Below are 27,417 nucleotides of genomic sequence, written 5' to 3' on the forward strand. Positions count from 1 at the left end.
TAGCTTCAGATTAGCTTTAATTTAGTGTGTCATCTTTCCCAGTGCATCTTTTACTCTCATCATTTTAATTTGTATTATTTACTGTTGTCATTTATATTTTTTATTAATTTTAATTTTTTTGTTCTTAAATCATTTGCTCTGTTTTTTGATGACTTTGTTTGTGCAGCACTTTGGTCGTCGTCTGTAGTGTTTAAATGTGCAATATAAATAAACTGACTCAGTTTGATGGGCTGTTGGTTGGATTAAAGATTACAAGCTTGAAAGAAACAACAAATCTGGGGATTTTCAGACCTTTAGCTTCTGTTAGAGCAGAATATCTGACCAAACAGTCTGCAGTCAATATACATCGCAGGAGATTTGGCCAAAAGCATGTTAGTTTAACTGGTGAATCTACTGGGATACGCTCCAGGACTGGATAACCAGTTAAGAAAACGGATGCATGGCTGGACCATCATCATAAATATTAGCATGAGGTCCAGTTGACTATGGCTGGAATTACTGGAGGCGAAGCTTGGCAGATTCAACCATCAGCTACACCCTGCTGTGTTGGCACACCTCTCAGTCAAACCATCCACCCTCCTAATTTTGACCTTGAACAGATCCAGATGGATGAGTTTTTTGCACTAGCCTTGGACCTGTGAGCTTTTTAATGCTGTAAAGTTTGATATTTACATTTTAACTATGGTATTGACTCACTTGGAAGTTGCCAGTTGGAAACTGCATGTCTGCAAGGCCAGATCAACCTCATCAGAATATCCTCAGAAACACAAGCCTTTCTCAGGCTCCATCTTTTTTGGAAATTTTACCAAGCGTGGCATTCATACGCTATCATATGATACGTTTACGCAGGATTAAATGTATTAGAGCAGTGGGTGTTAACTCTGTCTAGTCTCCAACCATTACCCACCACAACAAACTGCTGCAAAGTAGCAATGGAAGCAGATGCGGATATGCTGTTGCACTCGGACTTTTAAGTGCAATCCCTTTAAATCTCTGTAGTATTTCTTTTATCGTGTATGAGGACACATCCTGAACATCTGCCTTCATGCTTTTTCTTCGAAATTACAGCAAAAAGTAAAAGCATAAAAACACACATTGAGGTTTTTTTTTTTCAAAACAATACTTTATAATGTACATGTCAAAGACAACATGTTAGAGCAAAGGTTCCCGAGAAAAATGTACTATTTTTGTAACAATGGTGGAACAAGTCAAAAACATAACTGATAAAAAAAAAGAATATGCATTTTATACATATGTAAACCTAGAACTGTTTGTTTCTGAACCACAGTGGTCAAAGAGATAACTGGCTTATTTACTGGAATGGACAACTGTAACAATGACCAGGCGTCTGGATGGAGCCCTTTGATGAGTTCAGATGTGACAGAAAACACAAATATCTTCTGAAAATCCTCCAAAGTCACATCTCGCCTGGTTTGGAGAAAAAAAAAAAAAAAAGACAGTCCATTCTGGTCTTATAGTTTACAAAGCATCCCACTAAACAATTTATTTTCTACATAAATACAATAAAATCTATTGTCTGTGCTTGATACTATTTCTTTTTGTGACTTATTCAACTTAAGTCTGCCAGGTTTGATGATTCGTTCGCTACAGGTGAAAGCACAACATGGAAAGCACCCAAATTCCTCCATATTAGAAACAAAAAGAGAAGCAAGGAGATAAAAATAGTTTGGATACAGTGAAAGTCCTTCAGTGCTTGATCCCTTGTGCTGGTGTGTGGCAGGGGACAGACAGACAGACAGGTAATGCATGCAGACAGACGGATCATGCAGGGAGAAAAGAGGAGGAGCGGCGTGGGGTCAGACCGGGGCATCTACATAAACAAGACAGCTCTCAGACCTGTGAGGGTTAAAAAAAAAAAAGATTTACCTTATAATAAATGGAAATTACACCAAAATGGAATGCTGCTTTTTTTTTCTTTTTGGTTACTGGACATTGTTTTAAGACTAACAGTGAAGACAGATGGCCAGAGTAGCCAGACAGTGCTAGTTTTGGCAGCGTTTGAGAAACGAAAGCATTAAACAGAAGAAAAGCCATGACTGGCACTGTTGTGCAAAGGTTCTGGGAATGCTCTGGGCTGGGTTACTGAAAGGCATCTCTTCAAGTGTGTTAAAATGAGCCGAGATGTCAGCATATCCCAGCTGAGGTCATATTCAGGATAGCCCGATTATATGCATTTTCATATCCCGACTATGAAAGTAAGCAAGTATCACACACACAAAGAAGCTGGCCAACATCTACAAAGGAGGAGAAAACAATGTGCCTGTGTGTTTCATAAAAAGGGAATGTACAGAAAAAGCTAAAAAATTATAACAAAAGATGCCCTGCTGCAACCAGACCAGAGGTTTTGTTTTGGCAGAATTTACTTTCTGCACGATTTAATGCAAACTGTATTGGTATAGACATTATCTTTAGAAATTTACTAAAAAAAAGATGATGGCGGAAATAATCTACCATATCCATATCTCAACTACAAAAGTTACGGAAAGGATTCGAGACTTAAAGACATTAGTGGTGCATTAGTAAGAAGAGGGAAGATCTCTCTGCTAGATACATTCAGTTAAAATAAGCAAATTTATTTCTTGTACGTCTGATTGAAATTCCCCCCAAAAAAGAAAATCAAACGTGTTTTTTCCTGTTTTTTTTAAGGCATAGATACCTCGGTCCTGTTGCAGACAAAGCCAGGACACGTTGGCTGTTACTGTGATCAAACTGTGATTTTTAGATACAGAAACATAACTTGCATACCAAAGCTGATGAGACTTCAGCTGTGAACTTGAAAAATGTTAATTTAAATTAAAACTAAGCATACTTGGTCTGATAAGGAAATAAATGTTGATCATACAAAACCATTTGCGAGGCCCGTCGTGGTGATTTAACACAGGGGGAAAAGCAATGGCTGTGTTCCAATTCTAATCCGCCCTCGCTATTCTTCCTATTCTTTCAAATACGTCAGATCATAATCTTTAACAAAGAGGAACAAAAAAGACTTTGGCATTTTTTTGGATGTCGAAAAATTCATTTCTTCAACTGTAGTCTCAAATTTCTTGAAATACTGAAACTTAACAGATGCCAGGCAAGATATGCGTGCAAGAACATCTGCACGAGAAAGAAAAGGTATGGAATCTGACAAATATGTGCATTAAAATGCAAGGCTGAGCAGAGGGTGACTGCACACCTACTGTAACAGTGTTATGGTACCAATGGGATAAATAATGAAATAAACAAAACAGACAACAAAAAAAAAAAAGAAGTCATTACTGCTAAGAGACAAAAAACAGCCAGAAAAATGCTGCTCAACACATGATCAACAGCAAAAGGTGCCTTCAGTAACACCCTAAAAAGGGCCAACTGTAACTAAGACCCACGGAAAGTATTGTTTTTCAATACCAACTTCAGAAACAAGATCGTAGCATTCTGTAATGTATAGATATATAATATACTCATTTCTTTTTATATATAAATCTACTATGAACAGACAGTAAATACACAATTGTCCATCATTATACAAAGTAGAAACATTTGAATCCCAACGCTCCCGCAAAAACCCTGAACCCAGAAAACGTACTCATTTAACGTCCACTAAAAACAGAGTCTGAACCCTCACCTGCTGTGAAGTATGTCAGCTTTACAACATAACAGAGAAACAGAGAGTGGACAACACGCACAAAACAACAGGAAAATTGTACAAAAATAAGTCACTAGAGCTCAAAAGCAGAAAAAAGCGAATGAGAGGAAAACAAACCACAAAAACAGTTAATGTGTGTGGCAGGAATACTCAGGAGATCAGTGTCCTATGTACAGTAAATAACAGTAAATACCACAGCACTCCGTTTCCTGTTCACTTAAAAACGACATTAAAGACACGATTAGTTTTTAGGTCAAATAAAGGCAGCAGAAGGTAGTTGCCCAGAGGGCCAAACACAAGCTGGAAGGAAGTTAGCATGTTGATCAGAGGGGCCGCTATAGTCTTAAACTGGGACTGTTTAATTATTAAATTAAACAAACTACTACAACCTAGCTGCTGGTTGTGTGTGTGGTGCAGAGCGACTGGGAGCTATATCATGGGCTTGACTTCAAAAAAGTCAGAGCAGGAAAATTTTACATCTTGTCTTCTAAAATATTATAACATATAAAAATGCTGATTCAAAAAGATTTGATACTCAGATTAGTAACGAGACCCGGCCTAACAAAACGATTCAGAATCCAGGAGGACAGGCTGAGCTACATGTGCTATTTAAAGCTCAAATATGTGCATTTGAGCAACGGGCTGTCAAAAAGAGGACTGCATTTTATAATGCAGAACACCTAAAAATGTGTGCATACTATTAAAAAAATATAGAGAGAACAGTTTGTGCTTTATTGTATACGAAGAGGCAGACACATTCACACCTGCCTCGTATCACCTGACATTTGCAAAGCAGATGTTCTTGATCCAAAGGATCGAAAGATGTTAGGCCAGCTGTGAAAGCTCCAGAACACCCCTCTGGAAAATCCCAGGTGGTATGGTCCTTGTCTTAAAGAGAGGGCTGGTTCAACAAATTAGCCCATGTGAGATTAGTTTATTTCCATTCGGCAAATGTCTGAAAAAGTGAGACAAATTCTAATGTAAATACTGACACTGCTCAGTCGTTGTTATATGTGTGGGGCGGTAAGTGGTTATACTCTACAGAGACAATAATCTGTCATGCTTTGGCTTCATTTTTATGTAACTACTACATACGATACAAACAGGATTCTATCTTTCAGAAGTCTCAGTGCTCCAGTAAAGTGCATGCTACGTATATCTTTCTCTGACAAAGAAGAATTGGTGCCTATGTGATTAAATGATACAATTCCAACTCTTAATTTCCTTTTTAAAGGAGCCACCTCCAACTTGTGGCTGGGAACTACCTTCCAAGCTGACACTGAAAATGAGGGGAAAAGGTGGGGGCAGAGACAGTAGGCTGGTTGCAGGGAATTATAGGTAAACATGCCAAAGTCCTTCAGTCTATGTGCCAACAACATGCAGGCAGTGGATGTCTTGCCAGGATAGAAATGTGTGAGGGCTTGGGGAGAAGAGGCCTCAGTCCCAAAACTATTTTTAAGGCAAAACTCTTCCAGTGGAGTTCAATAAAAATTCCACCAAGTTTAGACGGGGTGGGGGGAAAGGCACAAATGTCTTTTACTCTAACAGGTTTGTGACCTTTCTCATCTGTAACCTTCAACAACATGGAAAACTGTCGTTTTTTCCCTCTCGTTTAGATATCTGGAAAGAGCAAGAACCCATCTTTAGTCCAGAGTAACAATCACAATAGCTATGGTGGTCTTCATGAAAGCGAAGAGATGAAGATAAAGCAGGGACAGAGCAGAATTACATGAAGAGTAGATGACTGTAGGTCCTCTGCATGGTTCTCACTGGCAATCAAAAGTATGTCTGTCTAGTGTTTTAAAAGCACTGGCACTGGAGGTTGTCATTACGGGATAGCTGAAACAATCGTATATCCAAAAGTCTTTAAGTGCAATGCAATGCAACGCATTTATGCTGATTGCTCAGTGCACTGCTGATCAGCAAAAGGGTCGCTCATCTTCAGTGGTCCATTTTTGTCACAATAAAATGCCACAGACGAGTCTGAGTGATCAAAAAGGTCGTGGATGTCTCTTTACATAGGAGCTTCCTCTTCCATTGGTTCCTCTTCAGCCCTGTTAAAAAAAGATAACACTATGAACAAAGGAGAAGTAACAGATGCTTAAAACTGTTTAAACTAATTAACAACAAATACAACATATAATGTTACAGCAGTAAAAAGCTGCATTGAAAGAGTCCTGTAAAAGAAAGTTTTCACAGGATTCAGTAGCGTGTTGAAGCAACAACTAGAAGTAATCACTTTCTGTTTGATTTATCCTTCTCTCACATCGTGAAGGAATTTTGGCTCACTCTTCTTTGCAGCTTTGCTTCAGTTTTTTAGATTTGCAGTCATTCATTGATTCATTTATCTCTCACAGCAGCATTTCAATCACTTTGGACTTTGACTGGGCCACTGCAGCACTTTGATTCTTTTCTTTTTCAGCAATCCCATTGTGCTCGGGATCATTGTTGTGTCCTGGCCCAGTCGGGGCAAAGGTTTTACTGTCACTTGGATAGCCTCACATTTAATTCTAACTACAAGATTCCCAATGTCCTCTGACTGAAAAACAAGCTCCCCCACTGTGCTGACACTTGGTGTGAGGTGTTTGTGCTGATGTGCCATGTTTGTTTTCTTTAAACAAGGTGCTGTGCATTATGGGCAAACACCTTCTGTTGTTCAGAAGCAACTTTGTAAACCTAACTTTACAGAGAAGAGGCTTTTTCTTGGCAATCCCTCTAAACAAGCAATGCTTCTTCGGGGGTAACTCTGGGTCTGGTGTTGCGGCATCGTGATGACCTGCTTTACCTTCTGAGCCATAGCCAAATGTACACTAATGTAAACCAATGACTGTAAATGACGACAATCAACTTACCTCTTTCCAACATGCTTGTTTGCGACAGACAATGAGGCCATGGCAGAAACAGTTTCAGCTTCCTCTGCTTCACGCTTGAGGGCCTCACTCAAAGAATAACCCAGCGAGGAGGCAGAACGTTGCAGTGAGCACCAGTATTTACCTAATAAAGAAATGCAGATAGAGTGTGTGCAGAGATATAATATGCTCAGCTAACTGGGTTTGAATGTGAAGTTTAGCATTTAGAAGCTTTGCTTACCAACTACCTGACTTACCCTTAGGGAAGCTAGTTACGCCTAATTATTATTTATAATGCCAGCAGGATAAAGCAAATACATAATGCTAAAAAAAATGTAAAAGATCTACTCACTGTGAAATTCGATTACTTTCTCCATAGACTGTACCGCATTCGCATTTGGTCTCTGCTGCAGCACCTCATCGGGAATGGGGTCCAACTGAAAGGAACAGAAAACGATAGAAAAATTAAGCATGAAATGTTTTTCTCTATCAAAAGAAAAACAAAACAAGACAACGGCCCTGCACATTTTTACAGTATCAGTGCTGAACCATCAGAAGAGCCATCTGTAAGACTACTTATGGCACCTTTGCTGAAATAAAACTGCTCTAACTTGGCAATGAAGCTATGTCTACTGGGAACATCGGTTAAGCGCTTTAAATGTATCACAGCGTTTCTTCTGGTGAGTTGAATATGGCGAGATAGGCCTTTCTATAAATGTGACTGACAGCTGTTCAGAAGCCTCCCTCCAAAACTTCACTTGAACTAATGCGAGTCCCTCCAGGTTTAAGGGATCATTTTTGATTGTGGCCCACGGCCCACAGTTGAGTCAATCCAAGAGGTGGGGAGCAAGTTTGAGCTGCTGACACAATAGAAAATAGGCCTGCAGATGCACACCTCCTCCCACTCATCGGCAGCTTTGCTACTCTTTGACACAATCGACAATGCGTGCTTTGTACAGTGTCCCACTCCGAGGACACATGCTAGTGCAACAGATGCATAAAAGCAGAAACTGCCAGTTCGCCCAAACGCTTGCACTGGCACACACATGCACGCACGAAAAATGCACCTCAGAGAGCTCGGCTCCAAGCCGCAACACACAGAAAACAGGGCTATTCCCCAAAGTGCCTTCCCAACCCGGAATGATTCAATTTCCCTTTTGGCCAACTGCACATACGACACTTTCTCATCCCATTTTGTCAAACAGGCTCATTCAGCTCCACATTCCACCACAGACAACATGCATCCCTTTTCTGCTCAGTCATAACCCCAATGGAATAAAGCACCGACTGAGAATCATGTAAAGAGAGACACGGAGAGAAAGAAAAACAGTTTGGCCTGAGATTTGTGAGCAGAATGCCAGAGAGAAGAGGAAAAAGTCATTGTCGGTTGGTCTCGCTTGGCCGAGGCTGGAAGTTTTCTTATAATTAAAACAAATAGTGTGTGGGAGGAGTTCAGAGGGAAGAGGGAAAAGGCAGTCTGGGGAGAGGGATACTTTAATCCTACTGTGGCACGACAGGCTACATCATGCAATGAAGAATGGACAGAGGTCGCTCACACACACACACACACACACGCATACAGTTTTAGCACAATATTTTCATTGGCCTATTTCATATTTGACCAACACTTTCATCCAGAGTAACATACAGTAACAATGGACAGTCATTAAGCTTCCTAAAGCTTAATGACTGTCCATCAACTCCAACTATTTATCTATGTAATGAGTCAAAGCCGGCCTTACTTTTCCATACTGTTTAAATCCAAACAAAACCCTCAACGGACCTTGCTGATGGTTTTCAGTCACCTTTTTGTTTCCTTTCCGTTCACTTCTTATTTCATTTTAATTCACGGCTTGCTTCAATTTAGGGTTAAAATACACCTTTCCTCAACACTAACCTAAAATTCAGTGACAGATCTGCCTCGCTGCCGTCATAGGTACAGCAGTGAGGCCCAGCTATGAGAACGAGCTGCTGCACTCAATAATCGACAGCCATGGAGCTCAATTACCGGAGAACTTAAAGGTTCGGTTCTTCAGCGCCCCATTTAGACTGGCAATGACGTACGCGTCAACCCGTGTCAGCCGGCTCTCCTTCATATCCCGCCTCTTCAACAGAGCTGAACTCGGAATAAATGTCTAGATTTTTTCTCTGGTGTTTCCATTTCACAGAAATGAAATCACATTTATGTGATACTGTAATTTCAAATGTCATTTAACTGACTGGACAAAGAAACGAAGGAGAGAAGCACATGAAATGACCCGAGTCGTATGCAGCTCTGCTCCTTAAAAGTGGTGTAACATTACTTTAGTTGTGGCGGAGAAGGAAACAGCAGTGCTTATTATCCCATCTCAAAATTTCCAAGTCTGTAGACTGAAATCATTAATCTTTTAGTCAAAACTAACTCCTCCAACCTCCAGGCTACAGCCACCATCTACCCACCATAACCCAAGCCAGTTCCAGCCCAGACCTACCCAGCCCGTGCAAATCCAGCTTGCGTCAGCTCCCTGTCAGTGCGAGGTCAGGGGTTCTCTGGGGTTTCGTGAGGTTCACGTCAGAGCAGAGTTGGACAGGGGCAGTCTGTCAGCTTGATTGACAGCTGGGCCTCACGCTTATAAACTTTAATGGCTCTTGTCAGGGTAGTCCAGGGGCCCCACCCGGCAGGTATGGCAAACGCACATATACACACACATACAGATATGCAAGTGTGCTCTAACACAAGCCCAAATTTCTCCAGGAGATCCTCTGTGATGGTAATTCTGTTTATTTGAGTTGGTGGTACTGGCCTTGGCCGGATGTCTGGATCTTGGTGTCATTAGAAATGTGTCGCAGTCTTTGATAGAGAAGTACGAAAGAATGATGGTTTGAATAATCTCTGAGGAGGTCTACATCGCTCTGTGACACAGCGGTCCAAAATAAAAAAACACTCCTGCCCAAAGGAACTGAGACACCATGGAAAGCCATGAGCTGAGCGTAAGGAATGTGGCCCGGTAAAAACATTCCTAAGAGAGGCTGAAACCAAAACAGTGGAAAGAGGAGGAATTCCACTTGTTCAGCAAAGAAAAAGTGCACAAAGCATCCATTGTTTACTGTTGTGTCCATGTGCATGTGTCGGCGGTCGCTAAAACCAGTTGATTATGTTATGCTAAGTGAACAAGGAAATGATGTGTACTGTGCAAAGCAGGCCACCTTTTTTGGAAAAAAGGTGTGGGTTAGCCTTGCTCTAGTGGGGGAACAGTCAGATCCAAAGCGGGGGACAGGTGAAGTCGAGCGTCTTACTGTAACTGGAGTGTAAACGCACAAAATAACCTCATTGACAGCTGGTAACAATTAGCATATTAGCCAGTTGTTTATCAAATAATTGCTAACAACCGTGGTTCGAGCTGGGCCAACATCTGTTTGTGAGCAATCATCAATTAGTCCAGAGTTCAGAGTTGACTAGTGGAGCTGCCAATGCATCATTCATGAGCTATTTAACTAGAGAAACTTCAGCATTATGCATTACAGCGGTGGGACTGAATAAAAGAGCCTGTAAAGTCCATTCAGCAATTTTCTTCCCTAAATCTTTCCCACCAGCTAATTTGAGCTGCTTTCAAAAGAAACCCAATACTCATTATAGCAAAGCTTGTCTTAACCTGCCAAAGAAAGTACGGCTAGAACTCTCACACAAGTTCGAGTAAAACACAGAAAGTACAAGATACAGGAGAAGAGAAGATGATGTATAACACACAGAGTCTTTTGCAGTACCTGCGCATTACCTCCCAGTCCATAATGGTCAACTAAAGAGCACCAACAGCACGAACAGTGTTTCAGGTATAGTCATGTATCGGGTTCATGATACCTGCAGACAAACCCCTCGCCCCCCCCAGGCAGCTCGAAGCAACATAAACAAATGCACAGCTGACCAGCAGTGATCGTATGCCTCAGTCCACCCCTCCAACACGCACAAACTAAAACAGTCTCAAAGAAAAAGTACTCAGTCATTCAAAAAAAAGAAGAAGCTTTTTTTCCTGACTGTTATTCATTTGATGCCCAGCTGGCCTTGGACCCAAAGCCTGGTTGGCAAGGCTTCACTGTTCCTAAACTTTTTTTTTTGCCATTACCAGGACAGAAAAACAAAACAAGAAAACAGGCCTCCATCCTTTCCCTCCAGCTCCATCCCCCACTGACGTTTTCCATCAACATTCCTTGTCCATTACAGAAACGTTTGCTGAGATTACGTTAGAAACACTTGCTTCCTGCTGTTTTGATCTGATCAGGGACATTTTAGCCTATTTTTTTCTTCTTTGCTATCAGCTATCAAAGCACCAAACAACCGTGTGATCTGCCTTTGTTCAAACAGCTGACATCACTTGCTGCCAAAGAGCCAGCCGGAGCAGGTCATGCAAACTCTAGTTCTATCTTTGTAAGGGAAAAACATCATTGTGTTCTTCACAACTTTATTCAAACCAGTCTGCCCATTCAACACATGCCAGTAAGGCCTTCTGTACAACATGTCCTGTCAGGCTCCTGCCATATATCTATATCTATATATCTATATCTATATATATATCTATATATATTTAAAATCATTATTCAAGATTTTGTTTTTTAAATTAAAGATGAAGCCAAGTTGTTGGGACTTGTGTATAGTGGTCAGGTTTATTGAAAAAGACTTTGAAGACCTGCACAGGTACAACAACACTTACACACGTCTTAATAACAATAGCTTCCTCCCACCCGACTTCAAATGATTGCTCCATTTCCTTTTATTATCGGATTCCAAGACTAAGGCTGACCCTGCTTGCAGAGGTGTGAGGGTAACCACTTTCAGATGTGTATCAATGACAGGGCCCCGGGTGAGAGGGATGCCCTGCAGAGCCGAGGCAATTGACGCTCCCTGCCTCCTGCCTATTTTCGAATTTTCAGCTCCCCATGGCACTCGTCCAGGTACCTCCTCCAAACCCCTGCTGAGACTGGTGCTCTACAGGCGGCTGAAACCTTAGAAGCAAAGCCCCTGGCCTAAAATATTATTTTTGCTTCAGGGCGGTACTGTGAGTAACGAAAGTGTCCTTCAAGCTGGAAGTCATGTGCACAAACCTTCGTGACAGCAAAAAGCATCCGCCCTTCTGAAGTGTCCTTGAATTCCTGAAGCTTTAACAGATGTAATGGCAGTGCTATGTACTGCAGCTTCAAGTCATTGGTGGGCAAAATGCAGGTACAGAGAGGCAGGTTATTACATTTAGCCTCCAAGTTTAGGCATTTCCCATGAGCTGGAAGCTTTCTTTGATCTGTTTAGCACATAGTCAGCGGTTAAAACATCGCCAACGTGCTCACGATGCACTCTACGATTCTTTTTAGAAACGCCATTTTTATTTTGTTTTTCATGCAGGCTTTGTTTAGAGTTTATAAAATAAAAGTACATTTTTAATTATTATTGCTTTTTAGTATTTTGAATTAAAGTGTCCCAAGGAAATTGTTAATAACACTCCATCAATACACTGTTACATCACATGGTATAATGTAAGTAGTTTATTTGTATTTCAAGGTGCTCTATACTGCTAAACAATACTGCAGAACTGCAGAAGATGACGGTTTTAGCAGGAACAGAAACAACTCCAATGACAACGGTCTGAGCCTGTGCTTGTGGCTAAGACTCCAGTTTAGATTGTTCGATTTCTAAAAATAAATGTTAATATATGTCAGTCTGGATATTAATTCTCGATGTAAAGTGTCTCTCAAGAATCTCCACTTGAAACCGCAGTTCGGTGGTTCTTTTGCAATGAATCAGACACCAGCTAGAAGAAATCTGTGGGTAGCCATGAATCACAGAGCTGCTGCACTCCACAACCTACACACTCCACAATTAACCTTCTGCCTGGAAATCCTCCCTCTGACGTATGTGTGTGTGTGTGTGTTTGGTGCTCACTTCCTGTATGAGTGGTGGGGTAGATGAAGAAAATGTGAAGAGCTTGGGCTTGGATGAGTTAAAAATAAAAATCAGCCTGCTGTTGTTACAGAATTGTACAAACTTGTGGTGTAGTAATAAAATATTTTTGAAAACACTGCCGTTATGTGCGATGTAAGAAAATACATGACAAACACTTCAATATTGAATCCTAAAACATTGTAACAGCAAATCAAGAACCTAAATCATCGCTCAGTGATTCATTTGTAACACTTTTTGTTTTAGCATCATTCATTTAAAGTGTACACAAAAAGTCTGCAGTGTTACTGAACTGGCTACTTGCACTGGAGCTCAAACTCCAGTGCAAGAATTATATCAGTGCTTCACATATCATCACATATCAGCTGACACAGGCAAACGGTCATCTTTAATGTGCTGATCAAGAACAGTTTGACAATAATTTATACAAATATTTAAAGTATTCCCTCCTTCTCTCTCTGCACATCTTACCTCATTGCCAAGCAGAGCAGAGATGCAGGCTTCAGAGGCATCACATATGGCTGTGAGGTCGTGACCCCCCTCCAAGGCAAGCACCAGCCGACCGCCTGCCAGACCCATCAGCTGCCTGGTCAGGTAGCCAAAGCCTGGACAGACAGGAAATCACAGCAGAAATGGCAGAGGGAGAGAGAAAGAGCAAGAAAAAAAAAAAGAAAGAAGAAGAATGAAATGGTATTCAGCCGCTAACTTCCTTTCTGGATATTGATCAAAGAAAAAAAAAAGGGGCTGGAGCGTGGATGAAGGAAGGGGTGAATGCATCACAGAGGAAAAGAGAAAGCGAGTGCACTGTGGATTTACTGGGGGGCAAAAAACAAGCCCTAATATAAGCCAGGTTTAATTTTAATAAATGTGGCTTTGCGTTTAGTCTTGGTCACAGCCTTTGATGTTTTTCCTCTCAGGATGAGGGCCGTTCTTATATATGTATTCAGCCATACTTTAGTCCCCCTAAATTCTACCATATCCCCTCTTCCTGCAATCCTCTTTAACCCACCCATACCCCCCCCCCTTGACAACAAAGACCCCTAGCTCTTATTTGAGATCTGCTGGATGGTTTTAGAAAAGCTCTTTGCTGTCACGCCAGGGTCTCTATCTGAATATGTAAGTCAGATATGCACACTGCACACAAAAGGGGTGAGTTTATGTTTTTGAGTCTTTCCTAGCATTGAAAGCAGTGTAGCATCACACAGCATACGACACGAGTGACGTGGTTCACGCCTTAAGATGTGCATATATGATTCAGCTCATAGGAAAAAAAAAAAAATCAGGTTTAGAAGAAATGAAATGGACAGTTTGAATCAGCACTTACATTTGGCTGTCAGTTTGTATCCGCCCAGCGGTGGGGCATGTCCATCTACTGCATCAAAGCCAGAAGATACCAGAACCATATCAGGCGCAAACTCATTGGCAATAGGCATGACCACCGTCCTGGAGAAACAATAGGCAAGGTAATGAATCCGTAAAAACACTTTAGTTAAATCTCAGACAGTCAAAGGTTTTCAGCTTCTGATGTCTATATTTCGACCTTACACATCTGCATGAATAACAGTGCATGCATGCTTCTTATTTGGCTTGCTGCCCCACACAGGAAGGCCAGAAACCAGAAGTAATTTTAAAGTCTAGTGTTTCTCAAAAACATCACAAAAACCTTGGTGATAAGTGAGGTTAGATTTTGTCACACAGCCTTGTGGAAAATTCTCACTATTATATTATATTTTTCAAGCAAGGCTATCAAAAGTGTCACACTGCATTTCACTGGCATTCTTGCAACCGGATATTCTTGAACTGCCACATATGGTTAATATTTGATCTAAATGACAGGGTGACTGGGCTGCTCTTACTGTATGAAACATGTATTTTTTTTTTAAATGCATTAAATACAGCAAATACTTTAGATTAGAAAGAAATGCAGCTTAAACCACCAAAAGAAGAATCAAAACCACCAAGCCTGAGATTTCAAGATTAAATTATAACACTATTAGAAGCTGTCCCATGTGAATATAAACAGTTCGTTTTTCCCACTGCCATATTTCCAATACATGAAACTGTGTCAAAGGATAAGGAACTCACAACAAAGCATACGTGGACATTAAAGAAGCACGAAAACCAAAGTGCTCACATCAACAAACTCAGGTCTGACAGACTTATAAATACCAAAAAACGATTACCTCAGCCAAGGTTATTAAACACGATAGCTCGGAAAATTGAACTTTGTAGTCATGTTTATAATCCATTAAAATTTGGGTTAGATCTACCAAGGTCTTCAAGGTTAACTTGATGATTTATTGTTTGAAAATTGACAAACATTCTTAGAACCTGAAGAAGTGTATTGGCAGCTTATAGAAAGTACCATATATAGACTTAAAGTATCATGTCAGATTTGACCTCTGCTTTGAGATCGATGGACTGATCTGAAGGACAAAGTGGTGATGATAATAATAGTATGTAGAGCTGCTGAAAACTGTTAATAACTGCCATCGTCTTTAGGCATATAGGGACTGCTATATGGCTTTGTATCAGTATTGTGTTAGCTCTGATGTCTAAAAGAAGAGTAACAAGGACTGCTATAAAATAAATATACTAAGAAATGCCTTCAGTGTTCTTAGTGCCCTCGTGATGTTGCTTTCTTCCACTCTGGGGATGCTACAATTCACTCGCACTGTGAATGAATTGCAGTATTTTTTAATTTTTTTTTCTAAATGGCATTTTTCTCCATTTCATGGTTTTCAAAGCAAACATCCAACTAATCAGTTTGTTTGTACAGTATGTGTGTGGTAAGGAAAACTGCCACATAAATGTTTGAAGTGGAAGCTTTGGAAATTTAGTGCAATGCACCGCATGAACCTTAAGTAAAAAGGAAAAACGGAAGGACAGATATAATTGCATATGTGTATGCGTGTTAAGTATGGAGGATAACTAAGACTGGATGGGTGTGGTGAATGAGGGCTGCTTGTGTACAACCTTCATCTGACTGCTTGTGTGCAATGTGTCATACACAGAAATCAAATCAACAGTGGAATAGTGCGGAATGATTCACTGCAAGCTGTGGCTGGAAAATCCAGTCGGGTTTATAGGATGACCTTGTTTTGAAGAAAGGGTTTTTGACCAAGCAGATTAGATAAAATAAGATTAGAGTTGTTTATATTTAGCTTTTTTTTTTAAAATAATATAACAATAATACAACTTTTAAGAAGTGAAAACTTCAGATGTTATTGGGGTTTCCATAAATTATGAACCTGTAATAATCAATCCTTGAACTAGTAATAACAGGAGGGGCACAGACATATCATGTGACATAGCATTCTGGTTTAGCATAATTTACAATGTCTAACTGAGTTCATAAATAGGACTTCCCAGATGGCAAAACAAGTGTCTCTGTCATTCGCTGTGGAAACTCTGGCATGGCACAACAATTTTTTGGGGGCCTGGGATATTTGGGCAAGTAGTGTTTTAATGAGGTCTGTGACTGATGGAGTACCACAGGGTTTCGTTGTAGGTCCCCTGTACTTTGCTGACCTCAGGAACACGGTGTTGGTTTGCCAGCTGTGGGTGAACAGCGTGCCCTGAGCTCCGTAGGCCACAGGTTTTTCCATCTCTTGCTCACCACCAAATTATAACCCTTAGCTGTGCGCACCCCACCCCCCACCACAACACAACACTCCTACATACACACAGCTGTGTGAGGGAGAGGCGGGAGGTAGCACTGGGAGGTTTTTGGGAGTCCCAGACAGTAAGTATACGCAGAGTGTGAGCGTCACTGTGCGTATCGTGCAGCTGGCAGCGTTTCAGATGAAAACGTCAGGTCGAATAGGATGAAAAACAAAGTGAACTTAATCGAGTAAAGACATAAATGAAAAGTGGATGAATAAGGCGAAAGACGTGACATACTGCATCTTTTTTTTGTTGTTTTCCAGCCTTTCATATATTTCAAGTCAGACAGCCGTAAACAACACAAACGTGTACACGAGCAACACAGATAATTATGTTTGGATTTATGTTAAATTAAAAAGGACTTCTGCTAAACCCTCTAACTAACTGCTACATTTATTTAAGCATACAGCCTTGGCCCATTAACATTTGGGGGCCATAAAGACCCCACACTAAAAGAAGCCTGCCACATGCTTATGTGGCCTGACACACGACTTGGTGGGAAACCTTGACTGCCAAGGATATGCCTCAACCACCAAGGGCTCCTCCACCCTCTCCCCTCCAACCTTGAGCACAGACAGCAACTAGTTCTGGTCACAATGCTGAAAACTGCTGGTGTCGACAGTTCCACACCCCACCCCACTGGAATAATATCCTGACATTTAAACAAATAAAAAGCCACAGTGATCAATTACCAGACTGGCAGAGAGGGAAGTAAGTGGTTTTGAGAAGGGCTAATTGTGCGTGAATCAGAGGCTATGCATGCTGAGATGAAAAAGACTTTTTGTTAATTAAGGGAGGGGAGAGTTTACGACTGAGCCGTAAGCGATGGGACATCCTGACCAAAGAGGCTGCAATCTAAACCACTGCTGGCTGTCTCCCAGTTACATTTAACTACAAATGCAATTACTTGACAGCTATGTGGTCTAAACTTTTGTTTAGCATTGTTTGGCTTACCTAGCAACAGGTGCAGCTGAGTCTGCATGCACAGAGAGCACAAAGGAATGCTGAATGGCTGTTGCACTTCAGCACTTTATCGCCGCTATGAGACGGCTTTAATAAGAATACTCAAAATAGATGCAGTGGAGCTCGGGTTCGAAAACAACGGATCCTACACTTCCCGTTTCTGCAAGCCAGAATAAGCCTGGTGACATCACTGGGGGTATTTTCTCAGTCTTTTCAGAGAGAAGGAGCTCCTGTCCACAGAGTGAGGAGCATTCCCAAATCTCTGTGAACAGATCTCCATGCGTAAAATCTGTGGAGGCGAACACATATCTTCGATTGGCACCGCTTTAAAAGAATTGACCATGCTCAACCTTATAATGCACACTTTTTTTCATTTACTCTGCTCCAAGTAATTTCTCCTTGTCTGATTCCAGTGAGCACTTTTAGTATTTGGCACATGTCACCCAACATGATTTCAAGTGTGCACATTCGCACAAGTTAACGCGGCAATAGGTCTTGGCATAGCTGTCATTTTTTTGAGCCAAGAAAAACTTCCTCTCTCGGGACTACACATCTTTATGTAATTAATCTAGTCCTGAATTTATACATTGCCAGATCTTGATTATGCCCTGTGATCCCATGTACTTCAGCTTTGTAACATGAAAAGCAGTACTGTCATGTACAGAATTTAAAAAAAAAGTATTACTATCCTATCATTTTGTATAAGATGACTGGCTCTGGTCTAGATGAAAATGCCACCAAATTAGATATTTGTAGGCTTTAAAGCTCAGAGAAATTCATTCTCATCGGAAAAAAAAAGAAAGAAAGATCCTTTAGAGGGAGCAGCACTTGTCAAACCAGCAAACAAAAGGTTAAACTGCAGGCTTCCCCCCTTCGTTCATAAAAAATGAACAGGAGAGCGGGAGAAGAGGGAGAATAAGAGAGCGAAAAACTCACACACGCACACTTACACTTCAAAGCCCTGTCATCTGGCTCTGCGGAGAGCTGGTTTGAATTAAATTTAATTCTCCTCCTCTCTCGTCTTTCCAAGTTCATGGCAAAAAGAGGGGGGTGGGTGGGATGGGGGTGAGAGAGGAAGAGAGAGAGAGAGAGACGGGGAAAGAGACGGTGCTTCTGGTTTTCATTAGGGCCAATTTTCTTATCTTTTTTCTCTGTGCTTTCTGGAGGCTCAGACTTGATCCCCTGCAAATGCAACGTGGCACAGGCCAGAGGAGGAATGGGAAGGTACTGGCTGCAAGGCACGCATCCCCTCCTCAAGACAGAGAGAGGAAGGAAAAGACCAAAACACACAAGTAATAAGAGTGAAAGAGCAACTGTTCACCAGGTGTTTATTTTGGGTTGTAGATGTGTGAGCAAACAGATATGAAAGGTGTGCATTTGCACATCTGTATCACTGTGCACATTTTGCACACAATCATGCAAATTTGAATCAGGGCATGATGCATTTGTTTGACAATGAGTGCATGCAAGAACTATGCATGCATGCGTGCGTGCATGCGCGTTTGTGACAGATCTATGACCTGCGCACAGGTTTGCTGATGCCCCCGTGGGGCATATAAATTGTCCAATACCTCTGGAGCCTCTGGGAATTAATGGTGACAGGAGCTGAGGTTCATGAACACCAAGCTCCTATTCTGCTTCACGCAAAGAAGGCTGAATTGCAATCGCATAAACAACCTAAGCATGCACAGGCTGATATGCAAATACAACTATCTGTGTTCATCACTCCAGGACAAACGCACACCAAACAAGGGCATAAGAAAAGTTGATCCAGATGATGGCAACACTGTTAGTCCAGTGTGTGTTAAGAGTGTAAAATAAAATATTAAATAATTGTAAATGAAAAAAAAAAAGCGTGAACTCTCTTTTCTGAGGCAAATTCCTAATTACAGGAAGCCAGAGTTTGAGTGAAAGTTCCCTTTGGTTCAGTTAACTGTGTTTTCATGATTATATTTTTGGAACTATTCAAGAATTTCTAAAACTTGAAATGAGTGTGCAGGGTTAATTCTTTCCCCTCCTAATGCAAATAAACATATAAATACAGAGTTATAAAAGTAATAACTTAGTAATTAAAGGTCTTCCTAATGGTCTCTTGTGCTGTTAGTATTGGAGAGCTCTCAGTTATATTCATCTCAACTGTCAACACAGTCGTTAACATTTAAAAGGTGATTTAATAGAGAAAATGGTTACTAGTCTCTTTTTGTGGTTTTATTTATTTATAAATTCCTGAGAGTAGCACGTTCTATGATGGTAGAGGGAATGAGAATGAGGCAGCAGCTACTGGCTTCAGTCATAGATTGTAAGTAATAGCTGCAGTATGACATACATTACGTGGCTGTCATCAACGCAGATGCTAAGAGCAGGGTAGAAAGAGGAGGATGAGGAGGAGAGAGAAGAATACAAAGGAGAGAGACGGGGAGCGAGAGCACCCTGGGTTCTGGGGTGCATTAAGAAGCTAAGGTGTACTTCCGGGGGATTGCGTGCCTAAAGCCGCGATGAGCCAGTGGCCTGTTGGTTTGATGTGTCGGGCTCGGGCCAGATGGACAGACAGTTGCAAACATGGACTCATCTTCAAAGAGCACTGGAACAAATCCAGGCCTTCTCCTTTCCAGCTGTATGAACTAAAAATGTGTGAGAGACAGGTACATGTCTGCACCCAGTCCATGCCTGTATCTGTGGAAGCTTATGTATAGTTATAGGAGCGCGCCTAACGGGAATCAGATGGGATAAGGGTGACCACCATAAGTTCTTAACAGCTACCAACAGATAATTTGTTACACGCTGTACTTCATACTCCAAGGCTATGACAGGAAGAATTAGACTGCAGTGAGTGACATCACTGTCTTACCTGAATGCAGCTAGATACTCTGCATCCCCCATGGGAGGGTCCAGTCCCCCAGTAAAGGCCATGTTCACGTTAAAACCTTCACCTGCTCCACTGCCCACCTAGGAAGCACAAACACACGTGACTGGGTTTGTTATGTGTGGGCTGACTGAAGGCTGGGTCTGAAAAGTTTGTTCAAAGTATTCGTCGTCTTTACCTCATCGGGTGCGCCACTTCCCGGGAAGAAATTCCCATCATCGTAACGATGCAGGGACAGGTAAAGGACACTGGGGTCCGCGTAGAAGGCCTGCTGGGTGCCATTGCCATGGTGGACATCCTGGAAAGATTATAATGGGCATATTGTTATTAAAAAATAAGCATATAATAATATTTTCAGTGTAATTATCCTTTAAATGTCTTCGGTCAAAGAAAAACCAAATACCAGCGGCACATAGAGACTGCCTCGTCATTAAGACGGATTAAGATGAATAGGTTTCAGGAAATTAATGAGTTTCACAGAAACGGGACCATCAATCTCTGCACCTCCACTTGGACCACCTGACTGATGCAGAGAGATTCCTATACTGCCAGACTATATCATCTCCTTCCAGCCTGTTGCGATGTCGCAAAAGCATTCAGCATGATTCAATAAAACACTCGAATTCAACAGCTGCTCACTTTTGCCAAAAGCGTCAATTATAAATGACCTCATTGTCTATGTCTATGAATGCTATAGTACACAATTTCTAAAAATGTCCCGGCGGCTGGAGGCGAGTGCCATGACAATGAGCTTGTACTCAGCGTCCCCCTGTGACAGACAGAGAGGAAATTAAAAGGCCCTTCAAAGGCTTTGGGGAATGGCCGTGACCAGTCAGGGATGCCACTGAACAGGACCGCTCCTGGACACGACAAAGGCTCCGTCATACCTTCTTATAAATTTTATTTTTTTCTCTTTGAAGAAAAAAGGGATAGTATCTGACCCAAATAGCCAGACAAGAGCTCAGTTTGCGGCTGCTATGTTCACAACCCCTCGCAATTTAAAAACAAGTGGAACAGATAACATAATGAGGATTTTTATGTTTTTACTGCCTCATAAATCTAGTAGCTATTTTCTTTTCTTTGTTAATAGAAGTTAGTGAGACGTTTGTGCCTTTGTCAGCTGACAGCCTCTTTCACACTTTATGGTATAAAAAATTATTTTAAAGTAGTTATGCAGAAGGGATTATTCTGGGATGCAACACGAGCATAAAGAGAAACAAAGAGTAGCTAGCCCACATTATCAGTTTCTCTCTCAACTCTTTGTCCTTCAAGTGAGAGCAGACGTCTACAGCATGTAGATGCAGTCCTCTACAGCTCTGTGTTGCACCTACAGACCACCAATGTACTACCATGCAAGAACCTTGAGCCACATCCTGTCTAATATTGTACCTGTGTATACAGGTATGCTGTCATGTAACAAACATCCCACTGAGAAACTCACCCAGTCTACGATGAGGATTTTACTGACATTGAGCCTCTGCTGCAGGAGCTTGGCTGCTATGGCGACTGAGTTAAAATAACAGAAACCCCTGAGGATTGAACAAAAAAAAAAAGAAGACGACAGCAACAAAATGATGACATTTTAAATGTTATACTCATGCTTAAGCAATATTATTCGCATCATGCAGTAAGTGCTGTATAAAAAGTACAGAAACACTGAATGTAAGAGGATGAGGAAAACAGAGCTTTGTAAGATGAGGTGTGGATTACTTACATAGGTGTGCTCTCCTCAGCGTGATGTCCAGGGGGTCGAACGATAGCGAAGCCATTCTGTCAGCAAAAACAGATCACAGATGACACGCCTGCTCACTTCATTTAAAAGACTAGTAAAAAATAGTTTTCACAAATCCACTGCTGCATGCAAAAACCTACACATGGAAATCCATAAAGAGTGCACTTGGATAGTTTCTTAATTGCTTATTTAACATGGGGGCTTGGGATAGTGGGCCTACACAGGCTGAATTAGCCCCTCGTGTGGTCCCCTGGACAGGTGTCCAATCCATCACTGGGCTAACACAGAGTGACGCATAACCACACACTCTCACATTCATACTTACAGCCAACTCATCACAATCACAAATTAACCTAAAAAGCATGCTAACACAACTGGACTATAACTATGAACACATTATTTTCCCAGCATCGCTATTTACCCCGTAAGGCCGAGTAATGTGTAGATGAACAGAAAGAACACAAATACATTCAGAAGTATTAAAATCTATTTCTGTATTCTAAACAATACAGATGTTAGCTTCTCCCACTGAAAGTGCATGCGTGTCCTCACGGGAACAATGAGTCTGTTAAGGCGAGCTTTGTCAAGGCAGTACTCCAAGCAATTGTTTTTGGAGGGTCCCAGCGCAATGTGGGGACATTAGATAGATGTTTGAGCTTATGTAGAGCGATTGCAAACTGGACTAATGATGTTGAGTCAGCTGCAGCGGATTAGCAGCCAGCCGGAAGATTACTGTAGCGACAACTGCCTCTACTGGGTTCCCCACACACGGTTAAAGAACTCTGTACGGTACCATATGTATGTGAGTGAGTGAAGTTTCTCTATACAAAGAAAAAAGTAATTAAATTAAAACAGACGTGGGGGGAAACAGAAAGTAGCAGACGCAGAGACAGAAGTGTGTGTGTGTGTGTGAGTGAGTGAGTGTGAATGTGTGCCTTCAGTAGATTTATGGCTTTCTGTGGAGTTCATAGAGTTGTTGGTGCAGGTGGAATTTGGTCATTTGGCCATGAAGGATCCTCGGAGAACCGTCTGCATGTGTGTAAGCATGCATGTGTGTGTGTGTGTGTGTGTGTGTGTGTGTGTGTGTGTGTGTGTGTACAAGCATTAATTTGAAGGTAAGTCAATACCAGCAAACTTTAAGCAGGAAATCACTCAAACTAAAGCTGTGTTGTTGCTAATTGTGCAAAGTGATGCACAGAATGATCAACTCATGCCCACTCAACATGATGACAGGATGCTAGCAACCCCACCCAAAACTCAGCTGGTTATCAGCATGCTGTGCTACTGTTTCTTGCTGAAGAACATCACGAGATAGTGTGCTATACTGGTGCAAAGCTAACGCTAACCTGGTCTGCAGGTGGCTTTGGTGCAACACTTCTAAAGGGGGCCTATTAGTGGGGACTGCTGGCGCTTGCAGTGCGTGTGCACCGGGTCTCCCTGCTGGGTTCAAACAGCAAGCCGCCACCGCCACAGACGCACGAGTCTGGCTGGGATGGGGAGAGGCGTGATAGGGTGGGGATGTCTGTCTGGGAGGTGCAAAAGTTGGTTCTGGAACTTTTTCCTTGTTTTTTTTTAAGGTGTCTGGAAGCACGGCCGGATAGCACATTACTAGAGGTGACCTGATATAGTCCTCTCTTTGCGCTGGGCCTTGTTCTGTCTGTAAGCCTCTGTGACTGGAACTCAGGTGGAAAATCGACTAGAGCAGTAAGACCTTAACAAGGATATTAAAATCAAACCCCTCGAAGTTGGAGGGGACCAATTATACTGCAGAGTCCATTTTAGTTAGGTTTCACATAGCATTTAAAGGTTAATGCACATTTGCCCGCTCCTAAAGGCCACAAGTGCTCCAATGCCTAAAAATACACTGCAGCCCTGCAAACAGCCATGACTAATCGAACTTCACGGAGCATCCAAACCAACCTTCAGTTCTCCCGATGCTACTTTGAAGACGAGCTCCACCACAGAGCCAACAGCCAGACGTGCTGCACTGGATGAATGGACTTCATTCCAAATGGTGTCGCTGTCCACCTGCCAACACACACAAACACACATGAGGCCTTGTATTGTTTAAATAACATTTTCAAAGGGAGCCAAAATATGCAACTTCATACTGTTTTCCACTTATCTATTTTTTGCTGGTGTTACTGACAGCACTTGAGTGGGGCAGAAGTCGTAAAACTGAGCACATTTGAAATCATTTAGCTTGTGTCATTTCACAGCATCAAAGTTACTCTTTGAAAGTTTGTCTGCAGCGGTGCAAGAAGGGCTGGAAAATTTATTCACTGTGAGGAAAACAATAGAGAGAAACACTACGAGACATACAATTAGAGGATTCATCGTGCTGTGTATAATACAACAGACTTTCTAAAAATCCCTTTTATCCGTAAGGATATGACAGTGTAACTCTGCACTTCAGAGACCAATCAAAGACTTAAGTATAATATGATGAAAACACAAAAGCCTTAATTAATAACAGGTTAAGCAGCAAATTTATAGTAAGCTGTCAGTTTATACGTCAGTTTTAAGGTTAAACCATATAGAGGGGTTTTCAGGCAAACAACACTCATTACATTTACAGATATTTAGAGACATTCCATAATTTATCCACCTTAAAATATTACACGACAGAAAAAAAACTGTAAAAGGCCCATTAAAAAATTTTTTTGGTATAGAACATGAAGTTTTTTTAAAAAATGACTAAAATGCGTGTGTGTGTGTAATCGTATCTTTGTGGGGACCAAGAAATGGACGTTTAGTATACATGTGAGGACCAAAATCCTGGTTCCTGCAAGTCTGAAGGCATTTTTGAGACTCAAAATGTGGCTTTAGTGACAGGGTTACAATAGGGTTATGGTTAGGTATAGGGTAAGGGTTAGGCATTCATATTTCATGGTTAGGGGTAGGGTAAGGGGCTAGGGAAAGCTTTATGTCAATTAGATATACCCATAAGATATGAATACTTGACGTGTGTGTGTTTGAGCATGCTTAGACACGGGGCAACTATTCAGTGGTCAAGCCTGATTAATGCAGAAGCACGGGCAGCCCCCCCCTCCAGCCCAAATCACTACAGTACCTCCACACACATGCATACAAGCCAAACAGACCACAATAGTCTGCGTGATTGATTGTACGCAGAGGGCCACGCACAGGATAATATACACACCCTCCATCAGGCATGGCAGATACTGCAGGCAGATGGAGCACACGATAAACACAGAGAGAAGAAGCTGGCAGAGGAAAAGAAGAAAGGGAAGGCCTGTGTGTCAGTGTGTTTTGAACCGTGCACACATGTGCAGAGCGGCCGACGCCAGAGCTCTAAGCGAGGCTTTCCTGATGTAAACCTGGGGGTCTTTGAATATGTTAACTTTAACCTGCCAGTCGCTCGCCCTTTCATCCACGCCGCTGGCCTTTCAGTCAGTCAACTGACCGAGTGGAACATTAACCTTAGCCACCCAGTCAGATCCTCGGTCCTTCAACCAGTCAGCGAGCCGAGCGAGTCGACAGCCTTTCAGGCAGCCGCCCCCCCTTTTCCTCCGGTCTCCAGTGACGAAACTGATCAAGGCCGGATGATTACTCCATAATAACATCCACAGAGAAGAAAAGGGGCTCTTTTAAAGTTGCGCCAAGAAAGAATTTGTCATGAAATGAAAGTGTGGAGCGCTCAACATACACTAAAGATACTAAAAAAAAGGAGGGAGTGAGGAAGTATGGAGTGCATTGTTGATGAGTGACTAATGGAACCCAATGTGAAGAGGGGGCAACGCGGTGTAAGTGGATGACAGTATGTAGTAGCCGAGTCAATGACTGAGCGAGCGAGCAAATCAAGAGTCAAGGGAGTGAGTGAATGGGAAACTGAATCATATATACAAGTCAGGTTAATGAGAGCAAACAGATGCTGCTCTGAAGCAGCGTGAGTGCTTTATTATTTCCCATGTTGATGTTTAGTTTTGCCTCGAGCCTGGAGGGGGACACAAGCTCGTCAGGGAAAAGTGAAAGGGAAGTGGTGTGCATGCGCGCGTGTGTGTGTATGTGTTAGAGGCAGAAAATAGCAGGAACGTGCTGGTATGACAGAATGATGGTTCTCCACAGGCTGACAGCTTAATTTGAACCCCCTTCCTCTGCAAGCACGTGAGTGTGTGTATGTAAGACTTGTATGTGTGTGTATGACAGGAAAACAACAATTTAGTCCCATTTGCCATTATAAAGAGCAGAACGGAGCAATGCAGAACTCCGGCTTTTCTTGTTCCCACCGCAGCAGCAGGAGTGGTGGCCCCAAAGGAGGCAAGAAGAGGAGAAAGGAAACAGAGATATGAGGAGATGACGAACGATGTAGAGAGATCAAGTACGTGGCAAGGTAGGCATGATGTAGCCTTTCAAATGCTCAATATTGTGAAGACAACAACAAAAAAAGCATGGAAACACACACACACACACACACACACACACACACACACACACAAACAGGTGCACAACTGTTCCAGTGTATCAGTTTTCAGATACATTATCACTTCCAACTTGAAGCAGCCATCAAAATCATTGCCTTAGCACACAAGCATCCCCAAACACAAACTATGCAATGCACACAAACAAAGTCATACCCCCTGCCCCACACACACACACACACACACACACACACACACACACACACACACACGCACACACACAGCTCGTAACATCTGGTTACAATTACTAACACGGCGGAAAGGCGAGCAACAGCTTTTGTTGCCTCTGGTCCTTGAGGGGTGGTGTTTGTGTGTGTTTGTGTGTGTTTGTGTGCGTCTGCGTGCTAGTGTGTCAAGGCTGTGTGTGTGTGTGTGTGTGTGTTTGTTTGGTGGAACGAGAACAAATGGGACCATTATTTAGGCAGGGGGCAGAAAGAGTGGGCGAAGGAGACACTTATTATACTGCTATTTGATAAGGCTGAAACTATGCTTATTTGCTTCGTTCCAGAGTCTGATGGAGCCGTGCCAGATGGGTATTGATTAGATTAACAGTGTTGTAAAAACACAAGCGTCTATTACAACAATTTTCCACTGAATAAACCAGTATGACTAACAATGGCCTTTTCCAAGAAATATCAAGAGCGCAATTTACAAATGCTTAATTAGACAGTGAATATTTGGAAGATGACTTAAGCATGAATTAACAAACAGAGTAAGTGACTTACCCCTATGCCTCCACACGGCAACCTCACAAACATGGGATTTACTGAACCTGAAGAGAAATTAGAAAGAGAGAAAGCAAAAGTGAAAGGTTACTAAGGGAAGAGGATACACTGCAGACTCACGGACACCCTTAAAACCGACTATTTGACTTTGTGACCTTATCTAACAGCAATAGTACACAAGGGCATGCTTTAATTAGGTGAGGTGAAGAAAAAATGTATATGCTTGACCTCTCAATCAAGCCTTCTTCAGGAAAAAAAATCTAGATTTGGCCAGAGAGGGGTCAGTTTGTCACTGAAGAAGAAAATCAATAAACTTCACATTTCTGACATGTCTGAAAACAAACTAAGCTGACCTAGTTACTGAACCTGAGTCGACTCTTTTCAAATGTGTGCTTACACTTTTAAATTCCTTTTAAACAAAACAACATCAGCTTACTTTATTATTTGTAATTTCTTTTGAAATTAAATCTGATTGCTTAACATAATCCTAATCCAGAGTTAAACACTACACCACTAACAGATATTTAATATAGTGTGAATACTTTAATTCCTGATTATCCGCCACTTTTGTGGTTTATTCTTTTACTCCAGCTCTTACTGTAGGCTAT

The 27,417-nt window shown here is 41.8% G+C and overlaps 1 protein-coding gene across 4 annotated transcripts in view; it reads right to left on the reverse strand.

Moving 5' to 3' along the window:
• Positions 1-1,157: 1,157 nt before the first annotated feature.
• Positions 1,158-27,417, reverse strand: part of hdac4 (histone deacetylase 4) — a 117,852-nt gene continuing 91,592 nt past the window's right edge. For all 4 annotated transcript variants that reach the window (XM_063497493.1, XM_063497490.1, XM_063497492.1 and 1 more), the window contains 11 exons: positions 26,810-26,856; positions 23,563-23,670; positions 21,625-21,680; positions 21,352-21,439; positions 20,089-20,208; positions 19,896-19,993; positions 13,743-13,861; positions 12,890-13,023; positions 6,848-6,932; positions 6,499-6,640; positions 1,158-5,700 (listed from right to left, as the gene is read on the reverse strand). In XM_063497493.1, the coding sequence (XP_063353563.1) occupies positions 5,661-5,700; positions 6,499-6,640; positions 6,848-6,932; positions 12,890-13,023; positions 13,743-13,861; positions 19,896-19,993; positions 20,089-20,208; positions 21,352-21,439; positions 21,625-21,680; positions 23,563-23,670; positions 26,810-26,856 (1,037 nt within the window). In that variant the 3' untranslated portion in view covers positions 1,158-5,660. The remainder of the gene's footprint in view (positions 5,701-6,498; positions 6,641-6,847; positions 6,933-12,889; positions 13,024-13,742; positions 13,862-19,895; positions 19,994-20,088; positions 20,209-21,351; positions 21,440-21,624; positions 21,681-23,562; positions 23,671-26,809; positions 26,857-27,417) is intronic.

The sequence above is a fragment of the Pelmatolapia mariae genome, linkage group LG16_19 (assembly GCF_036321145.2).
Source record: "Pelmatolapia mariae isolate MD_Pm_ZW linkage group LG16_19, Pm_UMD_F_2, whole genome shotgun sequence".
In the NCBI taxonomy this organism is placed as follows: domain Eukaryota; kingdom Metazoa; phylum Chordata; class Actinopteri; order Cichliformes; family Cichlidae; genus Pelmatolapia; species Pelmatolapia mariae.